We start from the raw sequence: 14,054 nt of genomic DNA, 5'->3' as shown, positions 1-14,054 counted from the left end.
CAGTTCACACTCTATGTTCTCAAAGTAGTCTCATACTAAATGCTCACTCTAATTCTCTTAATTCCGCTATTCTCAAAGTTCATGGGCCATTTCCATTACACTTCCCTTCTTCAACCATCGCCCCCCCCTCCATCATCAATGCCATATTGTTTTTCATTGTGGATTCCCTCAACGTGGAACACATCCTCAAAACTAACTTCCCCAACTACTTCAAGGTGACCATTCTTCTGCCTCTATTGTTCTTGAGTCTTAAGAAGGTTCGCGTTTTCGATCAAGGGGATGGTTGGTAGGTGAAATTTGTAGCTTGCCTACCACCCAGTAGGCGAGGCATAGTTGGGCGAACGGGTGCAAGCGAGTAGATCGACGAGCAACTAGCAAGTAAGGCGAAGCACAAGTAGGTGAACATGTGCAATTGAGTAAATGGATGAGCAGAGAGAGAGAGAGAGAGAGAGAGAGAGAGAGAGAGAGAGAGAGAGAGAGAGAGAGATCCATCATTAAGGAAACAAGGCGAGCAAGAGAAAGACAAAGAGACACACCTCATCATTCGAGAGGAAGGAGAGAGAGAGAGAGAGAGAGAGAGAGAGAGAGAGAGAGAAGAAACTCATCATCAAACGAACCATCAAATAAATGGCCACTAACTCCATGCGCCAATCACAAATTAATCCAATTTAAAAAATAAAAGATCTATTTTTCATTACCAAAAGGGAAGGCCTCAGCCCTTTGAAAAAATTATGACACCGCCATGCGGCCTATTCAACAAGCGTAACACCACAATTGCTCTGAAGAGTCCACGGGCAAGGTCATTCGTGGGAAACTTCGCTTGCCATGACGCGAGGCCTTACGCTAGGGTTCCTTTCCTTGTACAAAACGGCCAAGTGATCTCTTGTGCACCTTCTCTCATTCCTTAACATCTGCTGCGGAATACTCGTCGGCGACAGCCATGGGTCGAAGTAAGAGCTCTCTCTCTGCACTTGCGCTCGTCTTTGCATCATTAGGGTTTCGATCTTGAGCTTGGGGTTTGCATGTCTGCTTGAAGTTATGTGTGTCAATTTTAGGCCTGCGCTTGCTCCTTGGGTTTCGATGCTCAGCTGGGGTGCGGTGGAAGCTCTGTCTATGTAAATTGGGCTTGCAAAGGCTTGACATGCTAGCTAGGGATTTGCCCAATGTGCAGAAGGGTTCGATCTACGTGAGGTTTCGAGGATACATTGCGTTCTCTATTACAACAGGTTACGTCCGATGTCGATTCGGGTCTGTGTGCAACGGGCCTCCGAGTACTTGCTATTTGGACGCCTCATCTTTTGTCGGCTCCATTTTCTCTGGAGCTTCAGCATTTTGGGGCAGCTCCCTGCTTTATTTCTGGGCCGTTTTTTTTCAAGTACGGACATTTGGTTGCTTGTCCGAGGAGCAGGTGGATTTAGCTCCTTGTATGCCGAAGTGAATTGGTTTTGCCTGACGACCACACATTAAATTGTCAAAAAGAGATTATGTCAGGACTTTAAAGTATAGTTATAGCTTTTGTTGATTAGGGTCTTGACCATTGTATGGAGGAAATGTTCTGATTAGGATGGATGGTTGCGTCCTTTCTCACCTTCATGTGCATGCAGCTGATACGTGGTGTGCATGTTGTATGTGTTGCAGGACCTGCAAGGTGCTACCGGCAGATTAAAAACAAGCCATATCCAAAATCTCGTTACTGTAGGGGTGTACCCGACCCAAAAATTCGTATATATGATGTTGGCATGAAGAAAAAGGGTGTTGATGAGTTTCCCTTTTGTGTGCACCTTGTGAGTTGGGAGAAAGAAAATGTCTCCAGTGAAGGCCTGGAGGCAGCTCGTATTGCTTGCAACAAATACATGACAAAATTTGCTGGAAAGGATGCTTTTCATCTACGAGTTCGCGTGCACCCTTTCCATGTTCTTCGTATCAACAAGATGCTTTCATGTGCTGGAGCTGATAGGTACTTTTGATAGAATCAATCGCTTTTTCCATTTTTGCAGGGCCGCGCTTTACAGTTCTAGATATGGCTGCCGTTTGTAGATGTACAAAAGTTCAATCTGCTCATTATTGCTGGTTGCTTTGATTTCCAGGCTCCAGACAGGAATGAGGGGTGCTTTTGGAAAGCCCCAGGGCACTTGTGCGCGAGTTGACATTGGGCAGGTCCTATTGAGCGTCCGCTGCAAGGACAATAATGGTATACATGCCCAGGAGGCCTTGCGTCGCGCTAAGTTCAAATTTCCTGGAAGGCAGAAGATTATTGTGAGCCGAAAATGGTAAAGATACATTTTATTCTTTGTGCCTTCCCTTTTATTCTTGTGTAGGTGGCCTTGTTTTCTTGGCAATGTATTATTGTTTTCCTTGGGTTGTAGGGGATTCACCAAATTTTCTCGAACTGACTACTTGAAGTGGAAGGAAGAGAACAGAATTGTTAATGATGGTGTCAATGCGAAGGTTTATTTTCTGATCCTCCATAAAGAATCACATATTGCCTGTCTTATGTTTTGCTATTTAGGCTAACTTTTTCTTGGTTTTGTCTGGTCAGCTTCTTGGATGCCATGGATTGCTTTCTGCAAGGAAGCCAGGAAGAGCGTTTCTGTCAGCTGCTGTTTCTGCATGAAATGTCTGTACTCTGGGAATGACAATATAAGCCTGAACGCAGATGCAAAATGAAATTTTGATTTAAAGACATTAGCATGATGTAGAGGATATTGACTTTTTAAGTTTGGGAGAGTTTTATGGTTCCACCTTTTTTCTTCTTTAAGAGGTTGCCCTCCTCATTGTCCTATCTTTAACGAATGATTGTATTCTGATTGGTGCGTGTCCCTACTAATTGTTGTCTTGATCGTTGAGTTTTCGCTGGGTGGACATTGTTTGGGATTTGTGTTGAAGTATATTTCTTTCCCTGTTTCTTTTCAATTCTGAAATGCCAAGTTAGATGTTTAGGCCATCTTGCTGTGCTAAGTGGCATGTGTGGGCTAGTGGCTTTAGTGGCTGATTGTAATGTGGGCTAGTGGTGTGTAACACTTCAAACTAGTTGATGTGGGCTGACAGTTTTCAAGTCATCAGTTTTGTTGACTATGATTTCTGGTTCGCTAAAGGATTAATTTCATGAATGTTGTGTCCAATCGGGCCTTAATCTTTAAAGTTAGAACTTGGGCCACTAGTTATATAATCCTGGACCCTAGATTTGGATGTTCAACCTGATTGGTTAACTATATATCCCTTGTAAAAGAAGCGCAAGAGGGTTTTTATTCAAGCAGTGATTGGTTGACTGTGCTGCCTTGAGTTGCTAAAGGCAAAGAGCTGGAATATGAATTGTTAGGAACATTGAAGCGCTTTCTTTTAAAAGTTTGTAGATGTAATTGGTGTTAACCGAGGGAATCTTTTCTGTGGGAGCTTCCAAAAAGTGAACATATCATTAACTTGGAGCTCAAATCTGGTGATTCATGAGTGAGGAGCACTCAGTGAATAGCTGGTTGAAATCTTCACGAGGGGAAGGTCATGACGAAGATGCCAGCTATTTTTACAGACTTTCCAAAGCTTTGAAGGTTGTACTCTTTAAAAGCATTGATGTTGCGTGTGTTATGGCGAATAGCTTGAAACTTAACGTTTTTGGCATGCTTCAGATCATAAGTTTTCTGTGGTCACATATATTGAAATACTGTATGGTCGGAACATTCTGGTAGTTGTGTATTAATCAAATGTGGTATTGAAAGGGTTCTTGCCAACATAACATTTAGGGAAAATTATCAAAATACCCCTCAAATTCCAAAATTCCCTAAATACCTCTAGTATTTGTTGGGCTTGTGGGGGGGAGCTCTCATGGAGGCTTGAATTATTGAATTGCCAACGTTGAGAGAGAGAGAGAGAGAGAGAGAGAGAGAGAGAGAGAGAGAGAGAGAGAAATGAAATGTTATATCAACGTCTTCAAAAGGCTAGTGTCCTATGAGACCAGAAAGTTACAATGTGGTGGATCTAATACAACATTTCATTAATCCCTAGTTCAATCGCTCGGTGGATCAGTGTGCCTCCGGTGTGAGACGAGGGGAAGCTCTATTGTGGTAGTGGCTCTTGGGGCTTTCCCGTGTCTGCTTTGAAGAAGTCTGTGATCCGTCTTTGAGACTGGCTAGCATTGACATTCATCAGGCTCTCTGTGTTTGTGCAGCTCGAGCAAGAACAAATCTGATCTTCGTATCCCATTATTCTTGAGAGTGTTTCTGGATCGTGCTTCGGCGAGATCTTTCTTGAGCGACGTAATTTTTTCCTCTTGAATCGAAATAAAAATAAAAAAATAATATAAATAAATTAAAAGACTTCCAACACGTAAAAGAAAGGGGGGAACATCCTACGTGTAGAAGAAGGGGGGGGGGGGGGGGGGATTGGCTAGCATTGACATTCATCAGGCTCTCTGTGTCTGCGTAGCTCAAGCAAGAACAAATCTGATCTTCGTATCCCATTATTCTTGAGAGTGTTTCTTGATCGTGCTTCGGCGAGATCTTTCTTGAGCGACGCAATTTTTTCCTCGAGTCGAAATAAAAATAAAAAAATAATAAAAATAAATTAAAAGACTTCCTACGCGTAGAAGAAAGGGGGGAACATCCTACGCGTAGAAGAAGGGGGGGGGGGGGGGGGGACATTCTACGCGTAAGAGGGGGGGGGGGGGAGACACCTTATGAGCAGGGCACGGTGGTGTTGCAAGCGGTGCGAGGGGGGGTGGGGTGGGGTGGGGTTGTAGAGGTAGTGCAAGGGGAGGCGGTAGCGCAAGGGTAGCGGGAGCGGGAGGGCAGCGAGCGGGGGCGGGGCGCGAACCAGGCAACGTGTAACAACGAGCAGGACGCGAGGGCAAGCAGCACATAACGAGAGAGCAAGAGTAGCACACACACGCAGAGAGAGAAAGAGTAGCACACACGCAGAGAGAGAGAGAGAGAGAGAGAGAGAGAGAGAGAGAGAGAGAGATTTTCACACTTTCCAATACTTAATATACAAAAATGAATAATTTAAAACTTGAATTAGCATTGCATAATTCATGTACAAAAAGGGGGGGTGTATATTCACTAAGGATGAGAAAAACTATCTACACAGGATGATAAATAATACCTCCCCTTGAATAGAGGGTAGAACTGCATCTTTAAAGTATATCTCTAACAAAATAAACCTCCTTTTCTTCCCTTGCTTCTTCTTTGACTATATGAATTGCTCTTTTTATTGGCTTCTTGTCTTTATTGTTGTTGTTGTCGTTGTTACCTTGATACTTTGAATAGTACCTCGAAGGAGGATAATTTTGTCGTCGTCTTCTTTTTCGTTGTGATCATGCTTTTAAGCTTGTTGACCAAATTGGCCATGTCTTCCTGCTCGAGCATGGTGAGTTTGTAAAGTAGCCTTTTTAAGGTAACCTTACTCTGTCTGCTCTAGCTCCGAAATTCTTTTCCCCAAAACTTGTCGAGCCTCATACGCATGTGTTCACTCATCTATAAGATGTACATAATTACCATGGAGTGCAATAAGTATGATGTCAAGGGCCTGTTCATCTTTTTCTTGATTGAGTGCGGTATATGTCTTGGTTTGTACGTCTTTGTGATCTTTGTGAGGTGTTTTTACTACACCCCATAATGTTTTCTTCATTAAATGACCTCTTAGTTTAGTTTGTTAGGTATGGAAGCCCTTCCCGTTAAATTTTATAATTCTTTTTCCTCCATGATACAAGTGCTCGTGAAAAATGCCAGGGACTTGGTCTTACCGTATAGTGACTCTCTATGGCAGTGTCTTGTCCAATTTTACACAGAAAATAGTGCAAGTACGAGCTTAATAATCTCGATTGTGAAGTCACCCTTTACGAAAAACTTTGTGAAGCACCTCTTCACAAGAGGCAATTTTAAAAAAATTACCTTGATTTGACGTTTAGCCGTAGTTTGAAATTCACCTTACGAACTTCAATTCGTCGCAAGCCTTTGACGTTTTATTGGAATGCTTGGAATTTGGGACGTCGGAAAGAGGTATGTGGCTCGAAGGATGCTTAAAGATGCTTGAAATTGAATAGCTTGAAAGCTTTGTCTTTTGAAGTTATGACGCTCGGTCATCTTTGATCGCTTTGAGAGATTCAAAATTGCTTGGCCGCTCGAGTTTGTTGAAAAACTTGAAAAAAGTGGAGGAAAAACTCACTAAAAAAAAAGAATTTTAGAGAGTGCATACCATAGTGGCTAGTTCAGTCACTTTAAATCAAAGGTTTTTGCAATATGAAAGAGTTACAAAATTTGAAAATTGTTTTTTTTTAATAGAAGATGTCCAAAAATTTCAGCATCAACAAAGATTCTCCAATGATTTTTTTTTGGGGGGGGGGGGGGGGGGGGGGGGGGGGGGGGGGAGCTGATTTGACGTTGCGAATGCATCCGTGAATCCCGATTCGATCAATTTGTAATAGAGCTTGGATTAAGCAAGCCAATTAGAGGTGCTAAAGTTCTTGCAAACTCAATGAAACTTGGGCAATTAGGGGTTGTTACTGATGGGCTTGGAATTGATAAGCTAATGGGCCATAGGCTCTGATACCAATTGTTGGGCTTGTGGGAGAGAGAAAGAGCTCTCATGGAAACTTGAATTGTTGAATAGCCATGGCTACACACAATAGAGAGAGAGAGAGAGAGAGTGTTTCACACTTTCCAATACTCAATATACAAAAATGTACAATGCAATACCGTCATAGCATAGAATAACTCATATACAAAAGGAGGGGTATATATACAAAAGGTTTGACATCCAATATCCGACAGCTCTCATTTCCAAATGTCTTTCAAAGTAGCCAAACACACATATATATTATGTGTCACTTCAAAGCTTGCACTAGGTGTAGAAGGAGTTGCCATGCTCACCTTTCAATATTTTGTTATAAATTCCCAAAATACCCTTGGTTGTGAGTAAATTTCTTTAAAAATAATTTTTTTCGTAGGTCTTCATAAGAAGACTGAATGTCTATTGTACAAGATGCTAAAACTACAATTTGACTTGGTTGTGTAGGCTTTGGAGATGAATTGCTTCATTATTTTTAGACATAGTTGCCTTTTGCGAGGTAATTGGTGACAAATTACATCTTGAAATCCTTTGGTGCAAAATGCTTCATAAGCTATTAATTTTATAAATTTGCATACCGCTCCAAATCTGCCTTTGCTAAACACTAGGCCCATAACACAGTGTGAGCATTTAGCAAAAATTGATCAAAACTTGTATTCTCATGACTTCATTCGCCAAGTGGATGTATGCTTGTAGCATACATGGAAGATGAGGGTAAATAGTTCTATGAAGAGAGACTAAATAGTTCCCACTGCAATCATTTGAAAGCCTTTCTTACACATGTTAACATGAATCACATTTATATCCAAGAAGGAATCATTTTCATTAACAGATCATAGCCTTGCTATATGTGCAAACAACCATCCGTTAATGTTGTTCAACAGTTCTTGTAACTTTAATAGGTTGTATGAAATATCGAAAATTTTTGTGCTGGTCCCCATTGTAAGAGACAGGGGACTAGCATACACACTTCTCTACCCAACCTTCCTATATCAAGACCCCTAACTGCATGTGAGTCCTTTGTTGGAATTAGGGTTGCAGGAAAACACACACAACTTGGAGAAGACGAAGGGAGCTCAAGGCACACAACAGAGAGTGTATTACTTAGTGTGCATTGGAAATATTGATAGCCCTAGAATGATGGGCATATATACAAGGCACGGGTGAAAAAACCTCCTAAAGAGGGGAAAAATGCCCCGACGGTCCTAGTGTGTTCACACACATCACTACCACATATATATAGTAAAAAATCCCCCTTGGAGTGATGCGGTGAACGAGAGTTGGCACATGAGTAAAGGGAAGTGCCATGTCCTGAGGACATGATCAGTCCACAAAGGGGAGTAAGCCCAAAGCTTTGCGAGCTTCTCATCACGAGACAATGCCTTTGTGAAAAGATCTACAAGGTTGTCCTGTGTTGGCACATAAGCCAAGCTGATCTCTCATGCTGAGAGCTTCTCCCTGACATAGTGGTAATGCATCTCAATGTGCTTTGTGCGAGCATGAAAAATTGGGTTTCTCCCAACTGCCAATGTGCTATGACTGTCAGTGTAGATAGTGTTGGCAGTGTCCTGTCCAACACCCAAATCAGCCATAAGGCGTCTGAGCCATACACACTCAACCATAGCTGTGAAGACTGCCCTGTACTCAGCCTCACAACTAGAAGTGGCCACAGTAGGTTGCTTCTTGCTCAACCATGATAGACATGAATTGCCAAGCATGAAACAAAAACCACTTGTGGACACTCACGTGTCAAAACAACCAACCCAATCTGAGTCCGAAAAATCATGTAAGTCTGGAGGTAATGATCTTCCCTTGGGATAAAACAAGTGCAAACTGAATATCCGGCCTCGTGTTGCATACATAAATGAGGCATCCAACAACAATTTGGTAAAGAGTGACATCTGCATGATCACCAGCATCATGAAGACTCAATTTCAAACCTGTTTCCATGGGAGTGGCAATAGGCTTGCAATCCTTAAGTCCAAACTTACATATCAATGTCTCTGTGTAACTTTTCTGACACAAGGCAAGACCGCCATCACACTGCTTAAACCGTATACCCATGTAATGATGCAACAACTCCAAATCTTTCATCTTGAAAGTAGTATTCAAATCAGCCCTAAATTTGGCAATATGTCTCATTTGGTCCAGTGATCAACAAATTCTCTACATAAAGAACCACAATGAGAAGTACATCACCCTCACGCTTTACATACATGTGCTTTTTGTTGGACTATTACGAAAGCCTCGTTCGACCAAATGAGTGTCAGATTTCTCATACCAAGCACAAGGAGATTGCTTCAACCAATAAAAAGCTTCGTTACATTTGCACACTTTATCCTTTTGTCCTTTCTTGACAAAACTACGAGGCTCCGTTACATAAACTTCCTCAAATATGTCACCAGTAACAATGTCTGATTGATGTACGGGCCCAACCAAAATGAGCTGCCAATGCACATAGAAAATGCACAATAGTCATACAACAAGTGGGAGCAAAAATCTCTTTATAATCTATGCATTTTTGCTGTGCATAACCCTTTGCAACAAGTCGAGCCTTATGGCGATCGATCTCACCATCCGGCTTGCGTTTCAACTTGTATACCCACTTCATACCAATGGCCTTTTTGCCAGGAGGCAAATCACATAAAGTCCATGTGTCATTTTCTATAAGTGAATCATATTTTGATTGCATGGCAGTCATCCAATTTTTTGAATTTTGTGCTTCATCAAAAGACAGAGGTTCCTCAACATCATGTAAGCTAGACACAGCCAAAGCATAACAATTTGATGCATAAGATGTATAGCGAGAGCCTGAACGAGTACGGCTAGACAAAGGTGCATCCAATTTACTGTCATGCAATGTATGCACCAGCCATTTTTACCTCTAGCCTGCTCATTTTCAGCCCTTTCCTCATCAAGTACATCATGTACATCTGCATCAGTAATAGGCTGTTGTAACATTTTCAGAAACCCCCATAGGCTGTACATTTGCCTCAATGGAATTTACATTCAAACTTCCACCACTAAAAAGAGGCAACAAAGTGTCATAAATGTCCTGTGAGCTTACATTACTGTCTCTAGTACATGACAGCAAGGGCTGAATAGAATCTTTCACAAACACTACATCCCGTGAAACCAGAATACGCTTTGTTTGTGGGTGAAACAACCTGTAACCTTTGCTTTCAGCACTATAACAAAAAAAAAAACATTTGACAACCTTATCATCCAATTTTATGCTCTATGTTTGTGGTACCAAAGCATATGCCAAACATCCAAAAACATGCATGTGCTCAATAGAAGGCTTTCTATCATACCATGCTTCATATGAAGTAATAGACTGCAAAGCTTTCGTAGGACACCTATTCAGTACATAAGTGGCACACATGATGGCCTCAAGCCAAAAAGAATGCAACAAAGCTGGACTTTTGACCATACATCGTGTCATTTCCGTAAGTGACCTGTTTTTCTCTCAGCAACACCATTTTGCTGAGGCGTATAAGGCACTGTACATTGGTATTTTATCCCACGACTAGCCAGAAATGCATTAAATTCATGAGACATATACTCCTCCCCCGATCAGAATGGAGGGTGCCCATAATACATTTCGAGACATTTTCAACGATAGCCAGAAATTGTTTGAAGCACATAAAACTTTGGACTTTGCTTTAAGCGAAAATACCCATGCATGCCTGGAGTAATCATCAATGAAAGTCACGAAGTAAAGGTAATTGCACAAGGACAAAGTTTGCATGGGTCCACAAAACATCACTATGTACAAGCTGCAACCTGCATGTGGCCCTAATGAACCATCCTTTGGAAACTTCGAACACTGCATCGTACCTGAAATACAACCTTCACAAACATGTTTGACAGGTGCTTCAAGAGGCGGCAAAGAAGCAACCATATCAGATTTTTGCAAACGCAGCAAATTGGCAAAATTCAGATGACCAAAACGTGCATGCCAAAGTTTTGCATCTGAAATAGCCCTTGAATCTGCAACTGCATTTGCAAAATTTTATCCACATTTGTCATACAAAGTGAGCTTATATAGCCCATGGCACAAAAGGCCAGATGCAATAATTTCATCACCAAATTTGAGATCATGAACTGTACATCTGTCATCCAAAAATTTGATTACAAGTCCAAGTCTAGCAAGTGCAGATACAGACAAAAGATTCTTCTTGATCCCAGGTACATAAAGTGCATCAACAAGTGTGAAAGAACTGCTATTTTCAGCAATAAGCACAATCTTTCCAACTCCCTAAACTGGATAAGAGGCATTGTTGGCACAAGTGACTGAATTTCCATGAGGGACAAACTCGAGAGAGGTGAACAATTCACGATGTGAGGTAATGTGCTTTGTAGCATTGCTGTCAAAATACCACACATGTGAATCTGCAACTGACATGCATGCATCATGGACAACAGGATTGTAAGTGCACTCTACTACTAAAAGCACATTCTGCATCAACATCATCATCACAATCTCCTTTCACAAAAAAACTCAACAATGGCTGCATTTGTAGTGAAACCAACATTAGCAATGGAACCACCCTCTTTCTTCTTAGCCTCTTTGGCCTTCAACTTAGGACACTGCTTGATCAAGTGATCATTAGCTTTACAATAATGGAAATGCATCTTCTTTTTTTCCTTATCACCAGAATTTCCAAACGAATTGCTGCCAGCAGAAGCATTAGGAACATGTGATTTTCCACTCATAGAAGAACCATAAGAAGTGGCTGCATTGTTGTTACCACCCTTTCTTTGAGAAGCAATATGTTTAACTGCTCGGTGTCTAGTCCTGTTTTTGTTTGGAAAGTGACTCTTGCAACAACAATGTGCACAGTGCATCAAACTTGACAACTTTAGGATATCCTTGGGTCATAAGTCTCCAAGTACTAGCAAAAGTCTCGTAAGAATCTGGTAAGGCATCAAGAACAGTCTGCAGAAGGGAACTGTTTGAAATGACTTCACCTACAAAAATAAGTTTCTCATCGATATCCTTGACATAGCAAGGAAAGCGTCCATATCATCTCTCTCATGCATAATCTTTGACTCTAGCTCTTTACGCACCAACGCAATTTTTGCCTCATTGCGGCTTGCATAAAGACCAACCAAAATATCCCAAGCATGTTTTGCAGATTTTGCTGAATGAATGTGAGGAGTAATGGTGTGCTTCACAGACACCGCAATCAATGGATGAGCCTGCGCATCCTTTACATCCCAACGAGCTTGTTCTATTGTAGATAAAACAACTCTAATAGTAGCAATCCTTGCAGCAAGACTTGCCGCATCCTCAACATCACCTATATCCTTAGAACCAGGACGTACATCAATGCCTTGCACAATATTCGAGATGCCCTTTGACACAAGAACATGTTGCATCATGTAAGCCCACATAATGTAATTGTCCCCATCTGTCCTCAAAAGCAAATATCCTGAACACATCTGTGTTGTTGTTAGCCATAGAAAATGCCTGCACCTTATGTGAAAACTGCCCGAAATGAAGAGAAATCAAGTGAGACCAGCATGTGCAATATAGCACAACCCGCAGTAGACTGTATGACCTGTTATTATGCAATATTTGGCACTGACAGAAATTTTGCATAAAATGACAAAATTGCATGTGCAGACCTGGCTGTAGTAGAAACGGAGGCGAAATGAGCCCAAATCAAAAATGGATGTCGACCTGCAAATGCTCCCTAGAGCTCATTGAAATCGGAGAAAGTGAGCAGGCGTGTGCTGGAGCTGCTGGCGACTAAGCTTGGGAGGACGTAACCTGCTCTGATACCAATTGTTGGAATTAGGGTTGCAAGAAAACACAAACACCTTGGAGAAGATGAAGGAAGCTCAAGGCACACAATAGAGAGGGTATTACTTAGTGTGCAATGGAAAGATAGATAGGCCTAGAATGATGGACGTATATACAATGCACGGGGGAAAAAACCTCCTAAAGAGGAAAAAAGTGCCCCGACGGTCCTAGTGTGTTCACACACATCACTATCACATGTATATGGTAACATGCTAGCCCTTGGCGTGACAATAATCCCCCCCTTAGAGAAGCATTTTTTTCCTCAAAAACAAAAGTGGTGATATCTTCGTAAGAACACTAATGCTTTCCACACTGGCACCCCTTATAGATCCAATTGTCCATATGACTCAAGAGGTAGGGACAACATGCGAGATCATATATTTGTGAGAGTGCTGAAAACAATCGAGTGTCGGAGTGTTGGAGAGTGGTAAGGGAAACTAAGCGTGTTACCTATCATATACAATCTTGAGTTGAGAGAGCTTGATGCTTTGCGAGATACCAAAATGTTGCCTTGTATATGGTAGTGATGTGTGAACACACTTAGGACCGTCATGCCATTTTTCACCTCACTTGGAGAGTTTTTTCCTTGTACTTTGTATATATGTCCATCGCTTATCTTGTAGTCGCATGTTTATTAATATACTGGTTTCGTGTCCCTTGAACTTTTTTCCATCTTCAAGTTGTGTGCATTCTTGAAACCCTAACTCCAACAATTGATATTAGAAAAAGTCATGTCCCCTTAGGCATAATCACTTGTATCAGCAGTATCCCCTTGCATGCTTTCAAATGGTTTTGTTCACTTTCTTCAATTTAAGTGAGATCTGGTGAGTGTAAGAAAGTTGATAAATAATTTGGAATAGCTTATGCACAGCTAGATGTGTTCAAAAATTTAACTTGGGCTATTTTGGCATTCGTTTTCACTATTGCAAGGCAATTTCTTCCTTTTGTGGAGATTTTTCTCAACTATAAATTTTTGCATAACAAGTCTGTGACAGTCTTCTCATTTGCGCTATGTAGCACGAACAATTTATTTTCAATCTCTACTCGGTCTGAGCATTTTCTACATCAGATCTAATCTTTTACTATGGCTGAGAGCAATGATGTTTCCAAAATGACACTTGCAAAATGTAATCTATTGATAACAAACTAGATGAAGAAAGCTGTTTATTGAGAGCTTATAGATGCAACACGTAGTTGTTTCCTTGGGCGTAGGGAATGTAAAGGTTTTGATATATGTACACGTTTTATGAATTCAGGTTCTAGTGAGGATGTTGTAGGTTTCAGCTAAATAATCTCATTGGGAGATTAGAGATGTGTAGGGGCAATTCATTGATTGTGTTGTGTGACAAGTGCACCATTACTCCTCCATTTGTTTAGCAAAAACAACAAAACAAGCTTGGGAAATTCTAGTTGGATTGTATGTAGGTCAAAATAAAACAAAAATAGCATATTTGTGCAAGTCAAAGATCATGCATGAGGAAGATGAAATGGAGATTTTTCTTGCTGAAATCAAAGATATTAATGAGAAACTTATTGTTGTAGGTAAAGTCAGCTTGTTGCAAGGCTATGCCAAAGAAAAACAGGGCTTAAACAACGTGCTGTTGATCAAGATTTGATTGCTGCACAAAGAAGATGTAGCAATAACAATGCTTTTACTTTCAATGTTATTTCTTCAAGTAGCAAA

At 41.1% G+C, this 14,054-nt stretch overlaps 1 protein-coding gene across 1 annotated transcript; it reads left to right on the top strand.

Annotated features, from left to right (window-relative positions):
• The first annotated feature begins 811 nt into the window (after positions 1-811).
• On the top strand, positions 812-2,739 carry LOC147418069 (large ribosomal subunit protein uL16). The gene is made up of 5 exons (XM_086506606.1): positions 812-950; positions 1,639-1,957; positions 2,088-2,270; positions 2,367-2,448; positions 2,540-2,739. Exons 1-5 carry the CDS (start codon positions 941-943, stop codon positions 2,612-2,614), a joined length of 669 nt encoding a protein of 222 aa, XP_086362732.1. The 5' UTR covers positions 812-940; the 3' UTR covers positions 2,615-2,739.
• Positions 2,740-14,054: the final 11,315 nt, after the last annotated feature.

The sequence above is a fragment of the Adiantum capillus-veneris genome, chromosome 30, assembly GCF_014529385.1.
Source record: "Adiantum capillus-veneris isolate H3 chromosome 30, ASM1452938v2, whole genome shotgun sequence".
Classification (NCBI taxonomy): Eukaryota; Viridiplantae; Streptophyta; class Polypodiopsida; order Polypodiales; family Pteridaceae; genus Adiantum; species Adiantum capillus-veneris.
Note: the sequence above shows the minus strand (reverse complement) of the source record. Positions and strands in the feature narration are given on the sequence as shown.

Excerpts from the sequence above, each read along its gene's own strand:
- LOC147418069 (XM_086506606.1), top strand. Across the intron at positions 1,958-2,087 it reads TCATGTGCTGGAGCTGATAG|GCTCCAGACAGGAATGAGGG; the intron begins GTACTTTTGATA and ends TTTGATTTCCAG. Across the intron at positions 2,449-2,539 it reads ATGATGGTGTCAATGCGAAG|CTTCTTGGATGCCATGGATT; the intron begins GTTTATTTTCTG and ends TTGTCTGGTCAG.